The sequence below is a fragment of the Girardinichthys multiradiatus genome, chromosome 7 (genome assembly GCF_021462225.1).
Source record: "Girardinichthys multiradiatus isolate DD_20200921_A chromosome 7, DD_fGirMul_XY1, whole genome shotgun sequence".
Lineage (NCBI taxonomy): Eukaryota > Metazoa > Chordata > Actinopteri > Cyprinodontiformes > Goodeidae > Girardinichthys > Girardinichthys multiradiatus.
This window is the reverse complement of record NC_061800.1, coordinates 36,598,457-36,613,638: the sequence shown is the minus strand read 5'-3', so window position 1 is coordinate 36,613,638 and position 15,182 is coordinate 36,598,457. Positions and strand designations below refer to the sequence as shown.

General features: G+C 38.2%; 1 protein-coding gene across 1 annotated transcript in view; it reads right to left on the bottom strand.

Annotated features, from left to right (window-relative positions):
• Positions 1–15,182, bottom strand: part of lrp1bb (low density lipoprotein receptor-related protein 1Bb) — a 471,544-nt gene that overhangs the window by 277,234 nt on the left and 179,128 nt on the right. The window contains exon 3 of the mRNA XM_047370155.1: positions 9,771–9,908. Within this exon, the coding sequence (XP_047226111.1) occupies positions 9,771–9,908 (138 nt within the window). The remainder of the gene's footprint in view (positions 1–9,770; positions 9,909–15,182) is intronic.

Below are 15,182 nucleotides of genomic sequence, written 5' to 3'. Positions count from 1 at the left end.
AAATACTCCAATGATTCTGCAGTTGTGGGGTGGATCAGAGATGGACAAGAAGCTGAGTACAGGAAGGTGGTGGACCGCTTTGTGGCATGGTGTGGAAACAATTATCTCATTTTGAACGTGACTAAAACAAAGGAGATGATTGTAGATTTTAAGAGAAACAGGAATAAATCAAAAACTATTTCTAGCATGGGAGAAGAAGTGGAGGTGGTGGAGGAGTATAAATGCCTCAGTGTTCACCTGGACAACAGACTAGAGGCGAGATGCAACTGTGAAGCCATCTACAAGAAGGGACAGAGCAGACTGTACTTCTTGAGGAAGCTTAGGTCCTTTGGTGTTTGTGGCAAGATGCTGCATATCTTCTATAAGTCTGTTGTGGAAAGTGTGATCTCTTCTGCCATCATCTGCTGGGGAAGCAGCATCAGAGCCAGGGACATAAAAAAGCTCAACAAGCTGATTAAAAAAGGCTGGACTCCTCTGGAACCTCTGGAGATCATTGTGGAAAGACGGATTCTTCATAAAATGAAGAACATTATGGAGAATCCTGAGCATCCTCTTCATGAGACTGTCCTACAACAGAGTGTCTTCAGTCAGAGGCTTCTTCAGATCTGCTGTAAGACGGAGCGCTACAGGAGATCCTTCCTGCCCACAGCCATCAGCATCTACAACGGCTCTTTGAAGAAACCTTCATAATGAGCTACAACAACATTTAATTTCCCTTTGGGATTAATAAAGTATTTTTGAATTGAAATTGAATTGAATTGACAGACAACTCTCCAGCTAAGGTAAATTCAAGTAAATAAAACCAGCCAAATATAAAGTGCAATTAAAATTTTTAACCATTGTATACTTTTCCTCATCGACAACCTCGACGATACAACTATTGACAGTCTGCAGAGCTATATTAACGAGTATTTTCACAGAGTCATAATGGGGAAACTTCAGAAGCCAGTAGCAGCCACTCCTACATCCAGGCATACGCAGTCTGAATGCTCCACCAGTACCACCAACTCACCAGAAAAAAGCTTCACATATATTTTAGACCCTTTTGACCAGACGTTTACCAGCCTTGAAGCCAGACTGGCCATGGGAGAGGATCTGGACAAAGAATTCCAGACTCTGTGGGAGGAGCACTTGGCAACGCTAGCAGCTGAGAAGAAAACACTGAAGCAAAGTGTACTAAAATTCCCCAAAGGCTTGACACAGCTCTCCAGTGACAACAGAAGATGAAGGAAACCCTTCTGGATGTCCAGGCGAGGAGCATATGGAATAATCTTGTTTTCTCCAGCGTTCCTGAAGGCACAAAAGAAGATCCAGAGGCTACCGTGTGCGATTTCATCCAACGGCAGCTAAAAATCAGGAGCAACATCGTAAAGTGCATCTGCGAAGCAGCCTGACAGCTGCTGGCCAAGACCCGCTGTAGCAAAGTTCAAACATTTCAAATAGAAAGAACAAGTGAAAGGTTCTGGTAGAGAACTGCGTTGTACGCACTACATGGTGATAGGTTTGCAAAGAAGAGCCTGGACCACCGACGTGCTCTTTGTCCTGTGAGGATGAAGTGCATCACTGAGGGAGCTCATGCTGTAGTTGCAGTTGAAAGGCTTTATGTATGAAAAGTTGTAAACACTGATTAGATAATAGGTCAAGTACATTGGCATTTAATACGTTTACTGTAATGTAACCACCCAGCTTATTGTCACTATGATTGTTATGTATGTTTCTTTCCAGGCCTCCATTTTAGTTTTCTTTCATGCCACACAGAAACACACACCCACATACAGGAAGATCCTTACAGCAAAAACTTAGTTTAGACTTTCAGTTTAGCAATATGAACTTAATGCGATTTGTCACTTGGAATGTAAGAGGAACTAAAAATAAAGTTAAAAAGTGTAAAATCATAGATCAACTAAAAAAACTTACAGCAGACCCTGTCTTACTTCAGGAAACCCACATGTCCAAATCTGAGCCGAATACACTAAGTAGACTTTGTACATTTTCTTTAGCCAACTACTACTTCAAGCAGAGAGGAACAAGAGCTATTTTGACAATAAAAGACAGCACATTTGATCCAGAAGGGATATAATTAATTAATAACATAAAAAACAAAGATTGGTTTATTGCTAATGTATACGGTCCAAATGTGGATGACTCCAACCTTTATCGCTGTCTCTTTTCTGCCCTTTTAACCCAGACTGGCACAACACTTGTGGTGGGAGGAGATTTCAACATCACTCTGAACACAGAGGTAGACAAGCTCAGCAGATCATCTGCACTGTATAGCTTGCAGTCAGTTAATACACTAAAATAGTATATGAAAGATTTTGGTCTGTATGATGCCTGGTATTCATGTCACTCAGCAGATAAGGAATTAACTTTTTTCTCACCTTTCCACCACTCTTACTCCCACATACGCTTCTTTTTAATCAGCAACTCTGTAATAAAGGAGGTATGCGAAGCCTAAATTCATCCCATTTCCTTAAGCAACCACACACCAGTAACTATGATGGTTATGGAAAAAACTACAAGACCACCTGTTAAACGTTGCAGGTTTAAAGATGAAGATTTCATTGAGTTCTTTGAGAGAGAGTGGACAGATTTTTTTTAAATAACTGACCTCAACCCAATATGTCTTCTGGTATCTTCTCAGAGGCAGCAAAAGTTATGTATTGCAAAATAATTTTTTATTCATCCTAAAGGAAAAAAAAAAAAAAAAAGCAGCTGAATTGGAACTAGAACATAAAATAAAAGACTTATAAATGACTTATGCTACTTTCGATTAAGAAAATGTACTCGTACTCGTACTCATACTCGTCGTCTTCCACTTTATCCGGGACTGGGTCGCGGGGGCAGCAGACTCAGCAGAGACACCCAGACGTCCCTCTCCAAAGACACCTCTACCAGCTCCTCCGGGGGGAGCCCAAGGCATTCCCAGGCCAGCCGAGAGACATAGTTCCTCCAGCGTGTTATGGGCCGTCCTCTGGGCCTTCTCGCCGAGGAAGGCGTCCAGGAAGCATCTGGTATAGATGCCCGAGCCACCTCAACTGGCTCCTCTCAATGTGGAGGAGCAGCGGCTCTACTACGAGCCCCTCCCGGATGGCCGAGCTCCTCACCCGACCTCTAAGGGAGTGCCCGGAAGCTCATTTCAGCTGCTTGTATCCAAGATCACGTTCTTTCCGTCATGACCCCCGAACCCGGTGGTGGACACTGGCAGTAAGGGACGCTGTCAAGCTGAAGAAGGAGTCCTATCGGCTGTGGTTTGCTTGTGGGACTCCTAAGGCGGCTGAAGGGTACCGTGAGGGCAAGCGTGTTGCGGCCCAGACTGTGGCAGAGGCAAAAACTTGGGATCAGGGAGAAGTTCGGTAAAGCCATGGAGAAGGACTATTGGTTGGCCTCAAAGCGATTTTTGCAAACAGTCCGGCGGTGAGATCCGCCCTGAGTACCTCAAATCTCTGGATGTTGTGGGGCTGTCATGGTTGACACGCCTCTTCAACGTTGCGTGGCGGTCGGGGACAGTGCTTCTGGACTGGCAGACTGGGGTGGTGGTCCCCCTTCATAAGAAGGGTGACCGGAGGGTGTGTTCCAACTACAGGGGGATCACACTCCTCAGCCTTCCTGGTAAGGCCTATGCCAGGGTATTGGAGAGGAGAGTCCAGCCGATAGCTGAACCTCGGCTTCAGGAGGAGCAGTGTGGTTTCCATCCCGGCCATGGAACACTGGACCAGCTCTATACCCTCTACAGGGTACTCGAGGGTTCATGGGAGTTTGCCCAACCGGTCCACATGTGTTTTGTGGACCTGGAGAAAGCATTCAACTGTGTCCCTCATGATGCCCTGCGGGGGTGCTCCAGGAATATGGAATTGAGGGCCCTTTATTAGGGGCCCTCCGGTCTCTGTACAAGCAGAGCAGGAGTTTGGGCTGCATTGACGGCACAAAGTCGGACCTGTTCCCGGTGCATGGTGGACTCCGGCAGGGCTGCCCTTTGTCACCGGTCCTGTTCATAACGTTTATGGACAGGATTTATAGGCAAAAAGCAAAGCTCTCAATTTACGAGTCAGTCTACGTTCCTACCCTCACCTATGGCCATGAACCTTGGGTCATGACCGAAAGAACAAGATCCCGGATACAAGCAGCTGAAATGAGCTTCCTCCGTAGGGTGGCCAGGCACTTAGAGATAGGGTGTGCCTGGCCACATTTTCTTCATGTGTTAAATGAAATCAGAAAACAAAAACTGTAACTTAATAAAATAATAGATGGAAGAGTACAATTCCAAATACAGAGATTGCGGTGGGAAAACTTGATCATAGCAATAAATCTAGTAAACCTCTTGCTTGTCAGTTGAAACAGAATAAAAGTATCAATAACCGCAATGAAAGCAATGGTATACAAACTAATAATCCTTAAGAAATTGACAGATTTTTTACAATTTTTTACAAAGGTTTATTCTAAACCAATGTGGATTCTTCCAGCTCTGACATAGATGATTTTTTTTAAATAAGATCAATATTCCTAATAAAAAAGATGATCAAATAAAGGCTCTGGAGTTACCTTTAGCATCAAGTGAACCCCATGAAGTAGCTAAAAGTATGCCTAATGGCAAAGCTCCAGGACCTGATAGCTTCCCTGCAGAATTCTACAAAAGTTCTGGGCACTGCTAGCCCCAACCTTCCAACCGGTGGTCACAGAAATTCATGACACCTAAACTCTCTTCAAACTCCCTTCAAACATGAATTGTGCTAACATAAATCTTATCCTCAAACCAGATAAAGATCCCACATTTCCATCTAGCTACCGTCCAATAGCATTTAGCCACAAGGCTTGAAAAGATAACACCCCAAATTATACATTTCCAGGCTAGATTTATTAAAATTGGTATACAATAAATCATACGAAAAGACTAATCAATCTAATCAATCAATCTAATAATTGTAACATCCAAAATAAAAGTGGCTTAATTGTTTCATTAATTACAGAGAAGGCTTTTGACAAGGTTAATAGGAAATTTCAATTTGTTACTTTACATTAATTTGGATTTGGTCATACATTTTCAAACTAGTATATAGCTCACCTATGCTTGTGTTAAAACAAATGACTGGGCTTTTCAGAGCTTCAGTCTAGAGAGAGGCAACAGACATGGCTGTCCACTCTCCTCATCACTTTTCGCTTTATTCATTGAACCACTGGCGGCTGCAAATCTTCAAAGCAAAAATATTTATGGAATGTAAACAACAAATATAATCAACAAAATGTTTGTATATGCTGATGATGTTTTGCTCTTTCTGTAAAATGCAAACTCCTCTCTAAGAGACAATAACCCTAATAAAAAAGGGTTTTTGACAATTTCAGATTAGTCTATCAATCGGGATAAATCAAACGCCCTTCCTATCTCCTCTAATATCCATCATTCTCCAACTTTATTTACAGATTGGAAACAGTTACCTGGGCATCAATATTTTTAATAGACTGAATGAGCTGGCACAATTAAATTATACCCCATTACTCAAATTAATAAATGACCTCACACAGTAGAGAACGCTTTGTCACTCATCGGAAGAGTCTCTGCAATAAAAATGATGATCCTCCCTAAAATGAACTATATAATCTCTATGATCCCAGTTTAACCACCCCAGACGTGGTTAAAGAGTTTAGATTCTATCATATCACAATTTTGATGGGCATCTAAACCTCCACACAGAAGTTTGAAGAATTTACAAAAGGCTAAAAGTTTAGGAGGATTGGAACTCACACCCTTTATAAATATTACCTGGGACATAGATTGCAATATATGTTAAAACAGATTTTGAAAAATCCACCAGACAGTCTATGTATAGAAATTTAACAAATGCAATGTAAGAAAATCTGTATCTCAGATATTCAATTTATCAGCTCTTGCTGGTGACCTACTTTTGTGTTGGACGTATGGCTGGCCTGGGGTGGTGCTTTATGTCTGGCTGCCTGGGACTCTTGCGCTCTTCTGGAGCTGGGTCTACCTGCCCTTTGCTGGTCTTATGTGCTGTGGATTGCTTACAAATGTACACTTCCAGGTGACAAACTCGCAGTCACTCACAGTCACTAAACACAGACACAATTATTTCTGCACATATGCTCCCCCCCCCCACACACACAACACACACACCCACTCACCGACACACAATTACTCAAAATGAAAGTCATGTACACACATTATTATGTTATTTTAACATAAATGTAGCTGAAAAAGGCTATTCTACAAGAAAACAGATTTAAAATATTTCCAGTGGTGGTGTGGAAACTAAAGCAGTGGCATTCACCACTCTTATTAAGGTAACACACTGCTAGTTGCACGTCTATTGAACTCTTTAAAGATTAGAACCTTAAAAACTTAATTTTCTGTGCAACAAACACTCATTTTTTTTGTCACTCACTTATTTTAAATAAACACTTCAATACAGAAATATAACATAGCATATTTATAATTGTGGTAATCCATACAGAATTCTTTTTATTACTGTTGCAGCAGGAAGAATAATTTTTCCTTTGCTGTTTAAATAAAATTATTTAGATCAAGTTATATATTTCACTTTTTATCTTTTATATTAATACAATGGCATCCTGGTGTTTATACTCTCAAAAATCATATATAAGTCCTTTAAAACTTAGTGTCATCCAACAGTTTACAGATAAACGTATTGTTTACATTATTGTATTGTATACTTATAATGTATACTTATTGTATACATTATTTTATATTTTGAGTTTTAAAGAATATGTTTTATGTTTTTAGTATTGTATATACTTTAATTCATATTCGATGAGGGACGGAGAGTAAAAAAAAAAAAAAATCAGTTTATGTTTTCTCTCAGTTTATTCAGTTTGAAGTGGAAAATGGCTATGAGAGAAATGTATTATACAGCAAGGTCAATCTCTGTGCTTTTGTGTTCTTACCGTGTTCAGACTTACAACAGAGCAACAGGTTTTATAATAGGGATCCATTATGGCAAAGGTAATTCACAAGTGGCAAGCGGACAGCATCAATATGCACTTATGATGACTACTAAGCACTGCTAAAGGGTAGGAGCATTCCATTGTATGAATTTGTTTTGCACTGTACTTGACACAATGTCTTATCATTTTATGCGTCTAGCATAAATTGTCACTTCTACGCCTGTGTTTTATCTTTCCTGCATATAGACAATGTGATATTTACACATGCAAACAGTTTGTAAGTTAGTGTGGGTTCCTCCAGTGTTGATTCAAGTGTCTCTGCGAGATTTCACATTGTGATTAAATTTGATACAACCTGATGGCAGTCTTTAGTCTTTAAAGCAGGTCAGTAGATCATTTGACAGGCTTTACAAATGAATTAGAAAAACAGACTTTATGCATTGTTCTCACTAGAGATGTACATAGAATTCAGCAATGGTGAGAATCAGACAGTTATTGGCTTGATTGTCCCAAAATCCAATCTTATACTAATCAGTAAAAAACATATTAGTACCATGCATAAGTCCTACCAGGTCACCCTGACAGGGAAACCTTTTGGAGTGCATGGCCTTACTGAGTGAAGAGGAATCAAACTTAGGTATTTTCAGTATCAGTTAAGTGAATTCAGAGTAAGCTCAGAGATAGAAGAAGCTAATTAAGAAGACATTACATTTATCTACAACATGTTGGCACATGTCTGCTGTTTATTCAAGTTTCATGGGAGAGCAAGATAAATTGGGTAACAGGAAGTCTGACAAATGGAAAGCACTGAGCAGAGTTTAAAACTCTGTCACGCAATGTGTTGGAATTGGATGTGTTGACAAACTTTTGGAAATCTTATAGTTAAGATAAGGATCCTGCCTTTTCAATACATACAGAGACTGTGGATTTAGTGTGTTGGCCACTATAATTGCACTAACCATTGTAATTGTACTAATCACACTAATTCCAAAGATCCTTGGATATCTTTTTGTCTTGGTTAAAAGTAAATTATAAAACCCTCCCTCACCATCCCGCAAGATGTTGCCACTGTCCCTAACATACACTCATTGGCTAATTTGTTATATAGGTTTATTTATTTGTTAACAAACCTCATCCAATGAGGTAAAGATGACTTGCTTTTCTTGTCTTACTGGCCAGTCAAAACATTTTTACATCATAGCCACATTCACCCATCCCAACCCTCATATGTGTTCTCATTCATACTCTGATAAAAAGATCAGGGTACAACTGAGGTTGAAGTGACTCATGTGGCATGGGAACGAGCTGGAATGGAAGTCAGTTGCATTGATTCAATCGCAAGACAACTACTCTTCCTATTGAGCCACAGATGCCTTGCTGAAGCACAAACTGAGCATCAGAATGGGGAAGAAAAGGGATTTCTGTTTAAATCTGGCATGATTGTTATTAGGGCTGGTCTGAGTATTTCAGAAACTGCTGATCTACTAGGAATCAAAGGCACACCCATCTCTCTGATTTACAGAGAAGGGCTCAAAAATGGAAAAAAAAAACATGCTTTGAACAGCAGTTCTGTGGAAGCCTTGCTGATGAGATACATCAGAGGAACAATTTGGTTTAAGATTATAGATAAGTAAAAATGTACATCAACATGGAGCAGGAGGACCCACAACTTTCAGATTGCAAGGCAACTACTCTCCCCATTGAGCCGCAGTTACTTCAATCAGTAACGTGTCACAACCAAGGTAAGCAGAATATCATCTTTAAACGCAAATGTCGAACCTTAAAGCAGATGGGCTACAGCAGCAGAAGAATACACAGGGCGCCGCTCCTGTAAGCTGGAAATGGGAAACTAAGGCTACAATTCAAACAGGCTCACCAGAATTGGACAATAACAATACAAACCTGAATAGATAAATATCGTTATTGGCAAATCAGAGCTTTAAAAGAAATGGAAATCAGAATAATTATTGTTCCTGCAACATTGTATACCTCAGAAATATTCACAATAATCCCAAAATCTCTACAGCCCTCAGTAAAATTAAATTTATAAATTGTTTCTGCAATTTAAAAATAAGAGGCAAAAACTCTGTGGGCCAAAAGGAATGGTTTTTTTCTTCCTTCAGGACAGTGAATCAGATACTAAGACCTCTTTGCACCTACCAACGACACAGAAACTCATACCAGCTTGACACTGACTGTCTAACGGTATCAGGAGAGGTTGCAGTTTCTGCCTGACGGGTGCTATTGTTGTGCCAGGACCTCAGCAGGGCAAATATTGCCTTCTGACAGAAGCCAGGTGCACATAACAGCTTGGTGTATTTGCAAAGAAAGTAAGCAACAACAAAAACTTGTGTACAGCACAACACCTGGCGCTGACATCCTACTGTGTCTTTCGCCTGCTCTGACAATGGGGATGATGAGAAATCACCCTGGCAACCAATTCAACAGCAAAATGGGAAAATGCTAGCTCAAACCAACATAGCATAAATTAAGATGTTCTCTGTCATCTATAATGCAGCTGATGAAAGTGTATTAAACAGTAGAATAAACAGCTTCTAACTGTGGGAGAAAATTAACTATTAATTTATACAAGGAAAAGCACATAGCTGGAATTGACTTTGCTAAAATATGTAATAATTTAATGAAAATCACTAGATCTGAAAGTTAAACATTTTCCACAAATACATATTTTAAAAATTCATTCTAATCTAATGGGTGAAATAAATTATACAACAATAGTAATCCAAATATGATGAGCAAAATCTGATTAATTGCAGTGATAATGAAAACTTTGATCATTTTATGCTTTCTAAACCCAAGGCAAGAAGAATGAATGTGAAAGCGTCTCCTACCTCGACAGTGAACTCCTTCATCGTACCCGTCCTCACAGTCTCTGGCCCCATTGCAGAGCTTGTTGAAATGAATACATTTTCTCGTCCCAATACACTGTATGTGATTGAGAGGACATCTGATCACCACCTCCTGTGCGCCTAAAAGCCAAAGCAGAAAAAAGCCAAACAATAATTAATCATATTAACTTCAAAAGCAAAATTGGAGTTTTAGGCAATATAAGGAGCACACACTGATCGACAGAAAAAGATTCACTGTCATTTATTTTATTTGCAAATAAAAAAAATTTCAACCTGCTGATACCTCATGAACTCTTTACAGGAAGAAGACCCTGTGCATGTGCAAATATTTTTATACTTCACAGCATTGTTCTCCACACACAACAGATGTTTCCCCACATTGCTTTGCAGACGCATTTGGTTAAAAATCCTATAACAAACTACCTGACTGCCACTGCCAGCCAGGTGGACAACAGAGAGCAGCTGTTTAGGGATTCATGAGGCACATAGATAAGTGAGCCTCATTCATCTGTAAGCCCCAGGAGCACATAAAACACAGATGACCAGTACACTTGCACTGAAAAAAGCCATATTTCCACCTTAACTACATTGACATCAATTATGAATTATCTATTGTGGGCAGCCAATGAGAAGATTTATTACCCATCTGTTGAGAGATAAAACTATTCCAAAAAGTTCTTACACCCATATTACACCAATTTTGACTTTCATGACCATTATCTAATAGCGTAATCTACTTCGATCTAAAAAGGTAAGACAGCCCAATTAATGTTGCTAACAAAAAAAAGGGTGAAAGCCTATGTAGGGTTTTACAGAAGAGAGACGTGGACATGGAGGTGTATCTCTGGACTGATGCAATAATGACTTATATCATTATCTCCTTCCAGGCATTCAATTTCCAAGAAATGGTGGCTGACTAATGACAGTACCTTGGCTACAGCAAGAGAAGCACAGAAGACTTACACTACGTTTATGCCCCATTTAGTTATTTCAAATGTAGGTATCCTTGTCCATTAGGCTTTCAGATTTCTTGCATGAAGGAAACAGGTAATTACCAAAAACAGTTTAAACCTAACAGCTGCACATCTAGAAATCTATTTGTTATTCAGTAGTAAGGGCCTTGCAAAAGTATTCACATAAGTTGTGTTACAACCACACAGATTCAATGTGATTGACCAAGTGGAAGGAAAAAACATTTTAAAACTTTGAAACATGTGGCATGCATTTGTATTCTTGTATGCATTTGTACCCTCTTTACTCTAATACCCCAAAAATCAATCAAGTGCCACCATTTGCCTTGAAAAGTCATGTAAAGCGTAAATAGAAACAGATCCACAGTTGAGGAGGGAGAATGTGTTGACAGGGCAATTATTAGCATCACCCTCCACAAATCTGGCCTTAATTGATAAGTGACGAGAATAAATCAGTTTGAAGTTTTCCACAAGCCATGTAGAGGACACAGCACCCATGCAAAAGAAAGGAAGGCTCAGGTCAGATAAGATCAAAACTGAATGTTTACATGCATACAGTACATGCATACAGTAAAGGTAAATGAAAATATCACTACAACTATTACAACAAATCATCTCCCTGCTAAAATAGATAGATGGCAGCATACAGGGAAGTGTTCAGAATCAATGGGATGATGGATGGGGCTAAATAATGGGCAATTTTAGGAGACAATCTGTTAGATACTGCAGAAACCTGAGACTTGAGCAGAGGTTCACCTTCCAGCAGGACCATGACCATAAGCCTACTGCTGGAATTATAATTGATTTGTTTTGATAAATTGATATGTGTTTGTTATGATGATTTAAAGTCCAGATTTAAATCCATTTCAGAAACTATGGCAAGACTTAAAATTAATGTTAATCGACGCTCTCCATGCAATCTGACTGAGCTTCAGCTATTTTGTAAAGAACAATAGGCAAAAACCTCAGGCTGCTGGAGAGTTAGACCAAAAATCGTTCAGCTGTAAATGCAGCAAAAGGTGGTGCAACAAAGTTTTGACTCTCTAGGGCTGAGTACAAAGGCAATTTCAGACTTTTTTATTGGTTTTTGCAAAACAAATGTGAACATATAAAATTTCCACTCCATTTCAGAATTATGCCCTACATCGTCTTCGTCCATCACATAACACACCAATAAAAACATTAACGTTAAAACGTGACAAAATTTGAAAATGCTCAAACTTGTATGAATACTTTTGCAGGAGACAATTTTGCACTTAATAATAATGGATTGACACATTTTTCCAAAAATGCCAGTGTGCCATTAAAATTTTAATAAGTCAAGAAACGTTTCTATGATAATACACTCAGGATTTTTCTGGAAACCATTTCATGCTCTCACACATTTAAAAAAATCACTGTGCAATAAAGCCAATAAGTTGCATCTGCCTTGTTATAAATCAACATGCAGCTACAAAGTATCTGCCTTTAACTAACTTATAATGCGGTGTCTTGTACTAAGTAAATGTCAAACTAAAATAAATTGATGAGGACCAAATATTCTAAAATAAACTTGGCAAATAACAAAGAATAAAGAAAAAAGGCTACTCTTCATAGAACATCCCATCCCTCACCTAAGTGTCCATTTAGCAAATGTGCTGTTTAACACGCAGCTCTAAGGGTCTATGACGGCAAAACAGTCCTGTCAGCCTCTTTTTTCTGGTTTCTCGCCACATGGGTTCTAATCTAATGTGATAAGGGGAGGTATGATTCATGAATATTCAGTGGCGCTGATCTGTTATGCAGGGGTATACAGATGGCCTCTTAACAGCTTAGGTGGACAGAATCTCTCTACAATGTTCCAATGTACTGTTCTACACTTCCAAGTTGGTCAAAGTCAAAGAGATAAGATAGTTTCTCTGTCCTTTGTTTCTTACTGCAAGATGCTAATGACATTTAAACCCCAGACTCTGCCTAATGTATGCATACGAAGATTTAAGGTAGCACATCAACTTTATAAAAAAGGCTAATAATCCCAAAATATTTAGCATAGAAAAACAAGCTTCTAAACTGTTATGATTAAGTTTTAAAGGGATGTCATTTATCATTGACATCTTGTGATTTAACCAATAAAACCTAATAAATACAGATTTGTTTGAATGCTTGTATGCATGCATGTGTGTATTATATGCTGAAATCACTAGAGCATTTGCCTGCTATCACAGGCAGCAGAGAGCATGTGAAATTTTATAGGTTTACCATCATATGTGAGATCACAAATGTTACCTCAATGCCTTCAATGATGTTGCCTTACACCCATTATGTTTTCCAAATACCAACCCACACATCACTGCTAGACTCCTAATCTCAAACTTGTTATTACCCTCCTCTGGCTAGTACTCAGAGCAGCTGCTGAAGTTTAAGTTAATGAACTAGTAGATTTTTACATCAGTGTAAACCAGATTTGAGAGCATTCTAAATTTATTCTGTTTCGGAGAGATTCATTTTGTCCTTATAAAAAAATCTGACTGTCTAAATCCTTATTTACTCTTAATTTTATGTGTTGTAATAGCCTATCATTTTGGGGAGGCTGCATGTATTTTTATAGGTCTTATCAGTTTTAAGGTTCTTACACAATAAGTCTAAAACATTTGGGAGATAATTTCTGCAGCTACTTTCAGATGACTGCCAGTTTGTGTGGACCTAAACATTACTGAAAAAACATATAAGCAGGACACCCAAACATGTAATAATAGGGGTTCCTTTCATATAATTCAATTTCCTAATTTATTTCACAATTGTGAAGTGGAAAAAAAGGATACACATACATACAGTATATATATATTCTTCACAAGCATGAACAAAGAAGTTTTCTGTGGATTGATGAGTTTTTTTAGGGGTATCAGAGTAAAAGTTGCTCAATATAAATGCCCACTGCAGAGATTTTATTATTTGTAAAATATTTTGACTAGTATCACATTCTGCCATTTTTGTGAAAACCCCTGACATAACTGATTAAAGCTTTAATTGTCATTTAGTTTTATACACTCTATGAAGTGTTTTGACCCTGATCATTGTCACTAATCATTTTAAAATCTTGGGTCATAAGTCAAAACAAATTTCACCAAAACTGTTGCACATTTCTGTGTCTAAAATATAAATCTAAATTCAGTTAAAGCAGCAGTTCAAAACACATTTCTTGATCACATGAGAGCCAGAAATGTCACAATATGGGTTTAAAGTGATGTTAAAAAAGATAAAAATTATTTTATTACATCATTTTGTGAACCAAAATAATAGTAGCTTCATGTAGCTGACTTTTACAATAATAACAATAATAATAATAAGAAACTCAAAAAAAGAACTAGAAATGGAACCACCAGATGCCGAGCAGTCTCATTAACATCACTTTAGGTTTCGTAAGGTCTCCTGCTAATGTGAAGAAATTAACATAAAGCGTAATAAGACCAATCGTTTCTGTCATGTGCTGCAGGTCTGTGTGTTTAGACTAACTTTTGCTATTTATGTCTCACTTAAACCTTTAAAAGATACAAGATTCCTGCATTCTGTGATGGTATAGCGTTATTTTTCTATTATATTACCTCAGTCATTTTAGCTGTATGTTAACAGCATTCACAAATCTTAAAGGCACAACATGGTGTGTTTGTAGAAATAATTGCATTATTTATAACAAAGTCAGCAGATAAAATGTGGGCAGACAAAGCACAATGTGGGTAAACTAGAACATAGTTTGCTTCCAACACAGCCCTATTTCACTACATGTAAACTACTGCTCTGTCTCTTTGGGCTGTATCTTTAAAAAGCACAGTGGTCCTAACAGTAAGGTCTCTTTAAAAGATTTATTCTCTTGTGCGACCTTTACATAAATGCCATTGAAATGCTGTACTCAGCCAAAAGGTTGTTTTTTTTTTCCCTGTATTTGTCCATATCTGTTCACAAAAAACAGCTTCTACTGTATATGACAAATACCAGCAGAGTAGAACATAATAAGGTACTTAACTTAAAATATCTGACAGGTCTTCAGCACTAACATCTCAATAGAATATATATATATATATAAATATATATATAGAATATATGAAATAATAAAAGGCTAAAATATACTAGATCAGTTCTCGAAGGACAGTTATCCTTTCTTGTCTGATCTCCTCCCTTTTACACACAATGCTATTACAGAAATCTGTGATTGTACTTATATTTATTTATCTCAATAAAATATATATTACAGAAATTGTAGAAAGCTCTCAATTTATATAGTGACCGTTTAAGTTCTAAAAGGCATTTTATAAAATGCTTTTTTGGTTGAACATAGTGACGAGAATTGAGAGGCTGCATACTCTGACAACATTCAACAACTAAATGGAAGAAGATATGGATTAAACTTCCAATCTTGGAAGATGCATTTTGGGGTAGATGTGTGAAC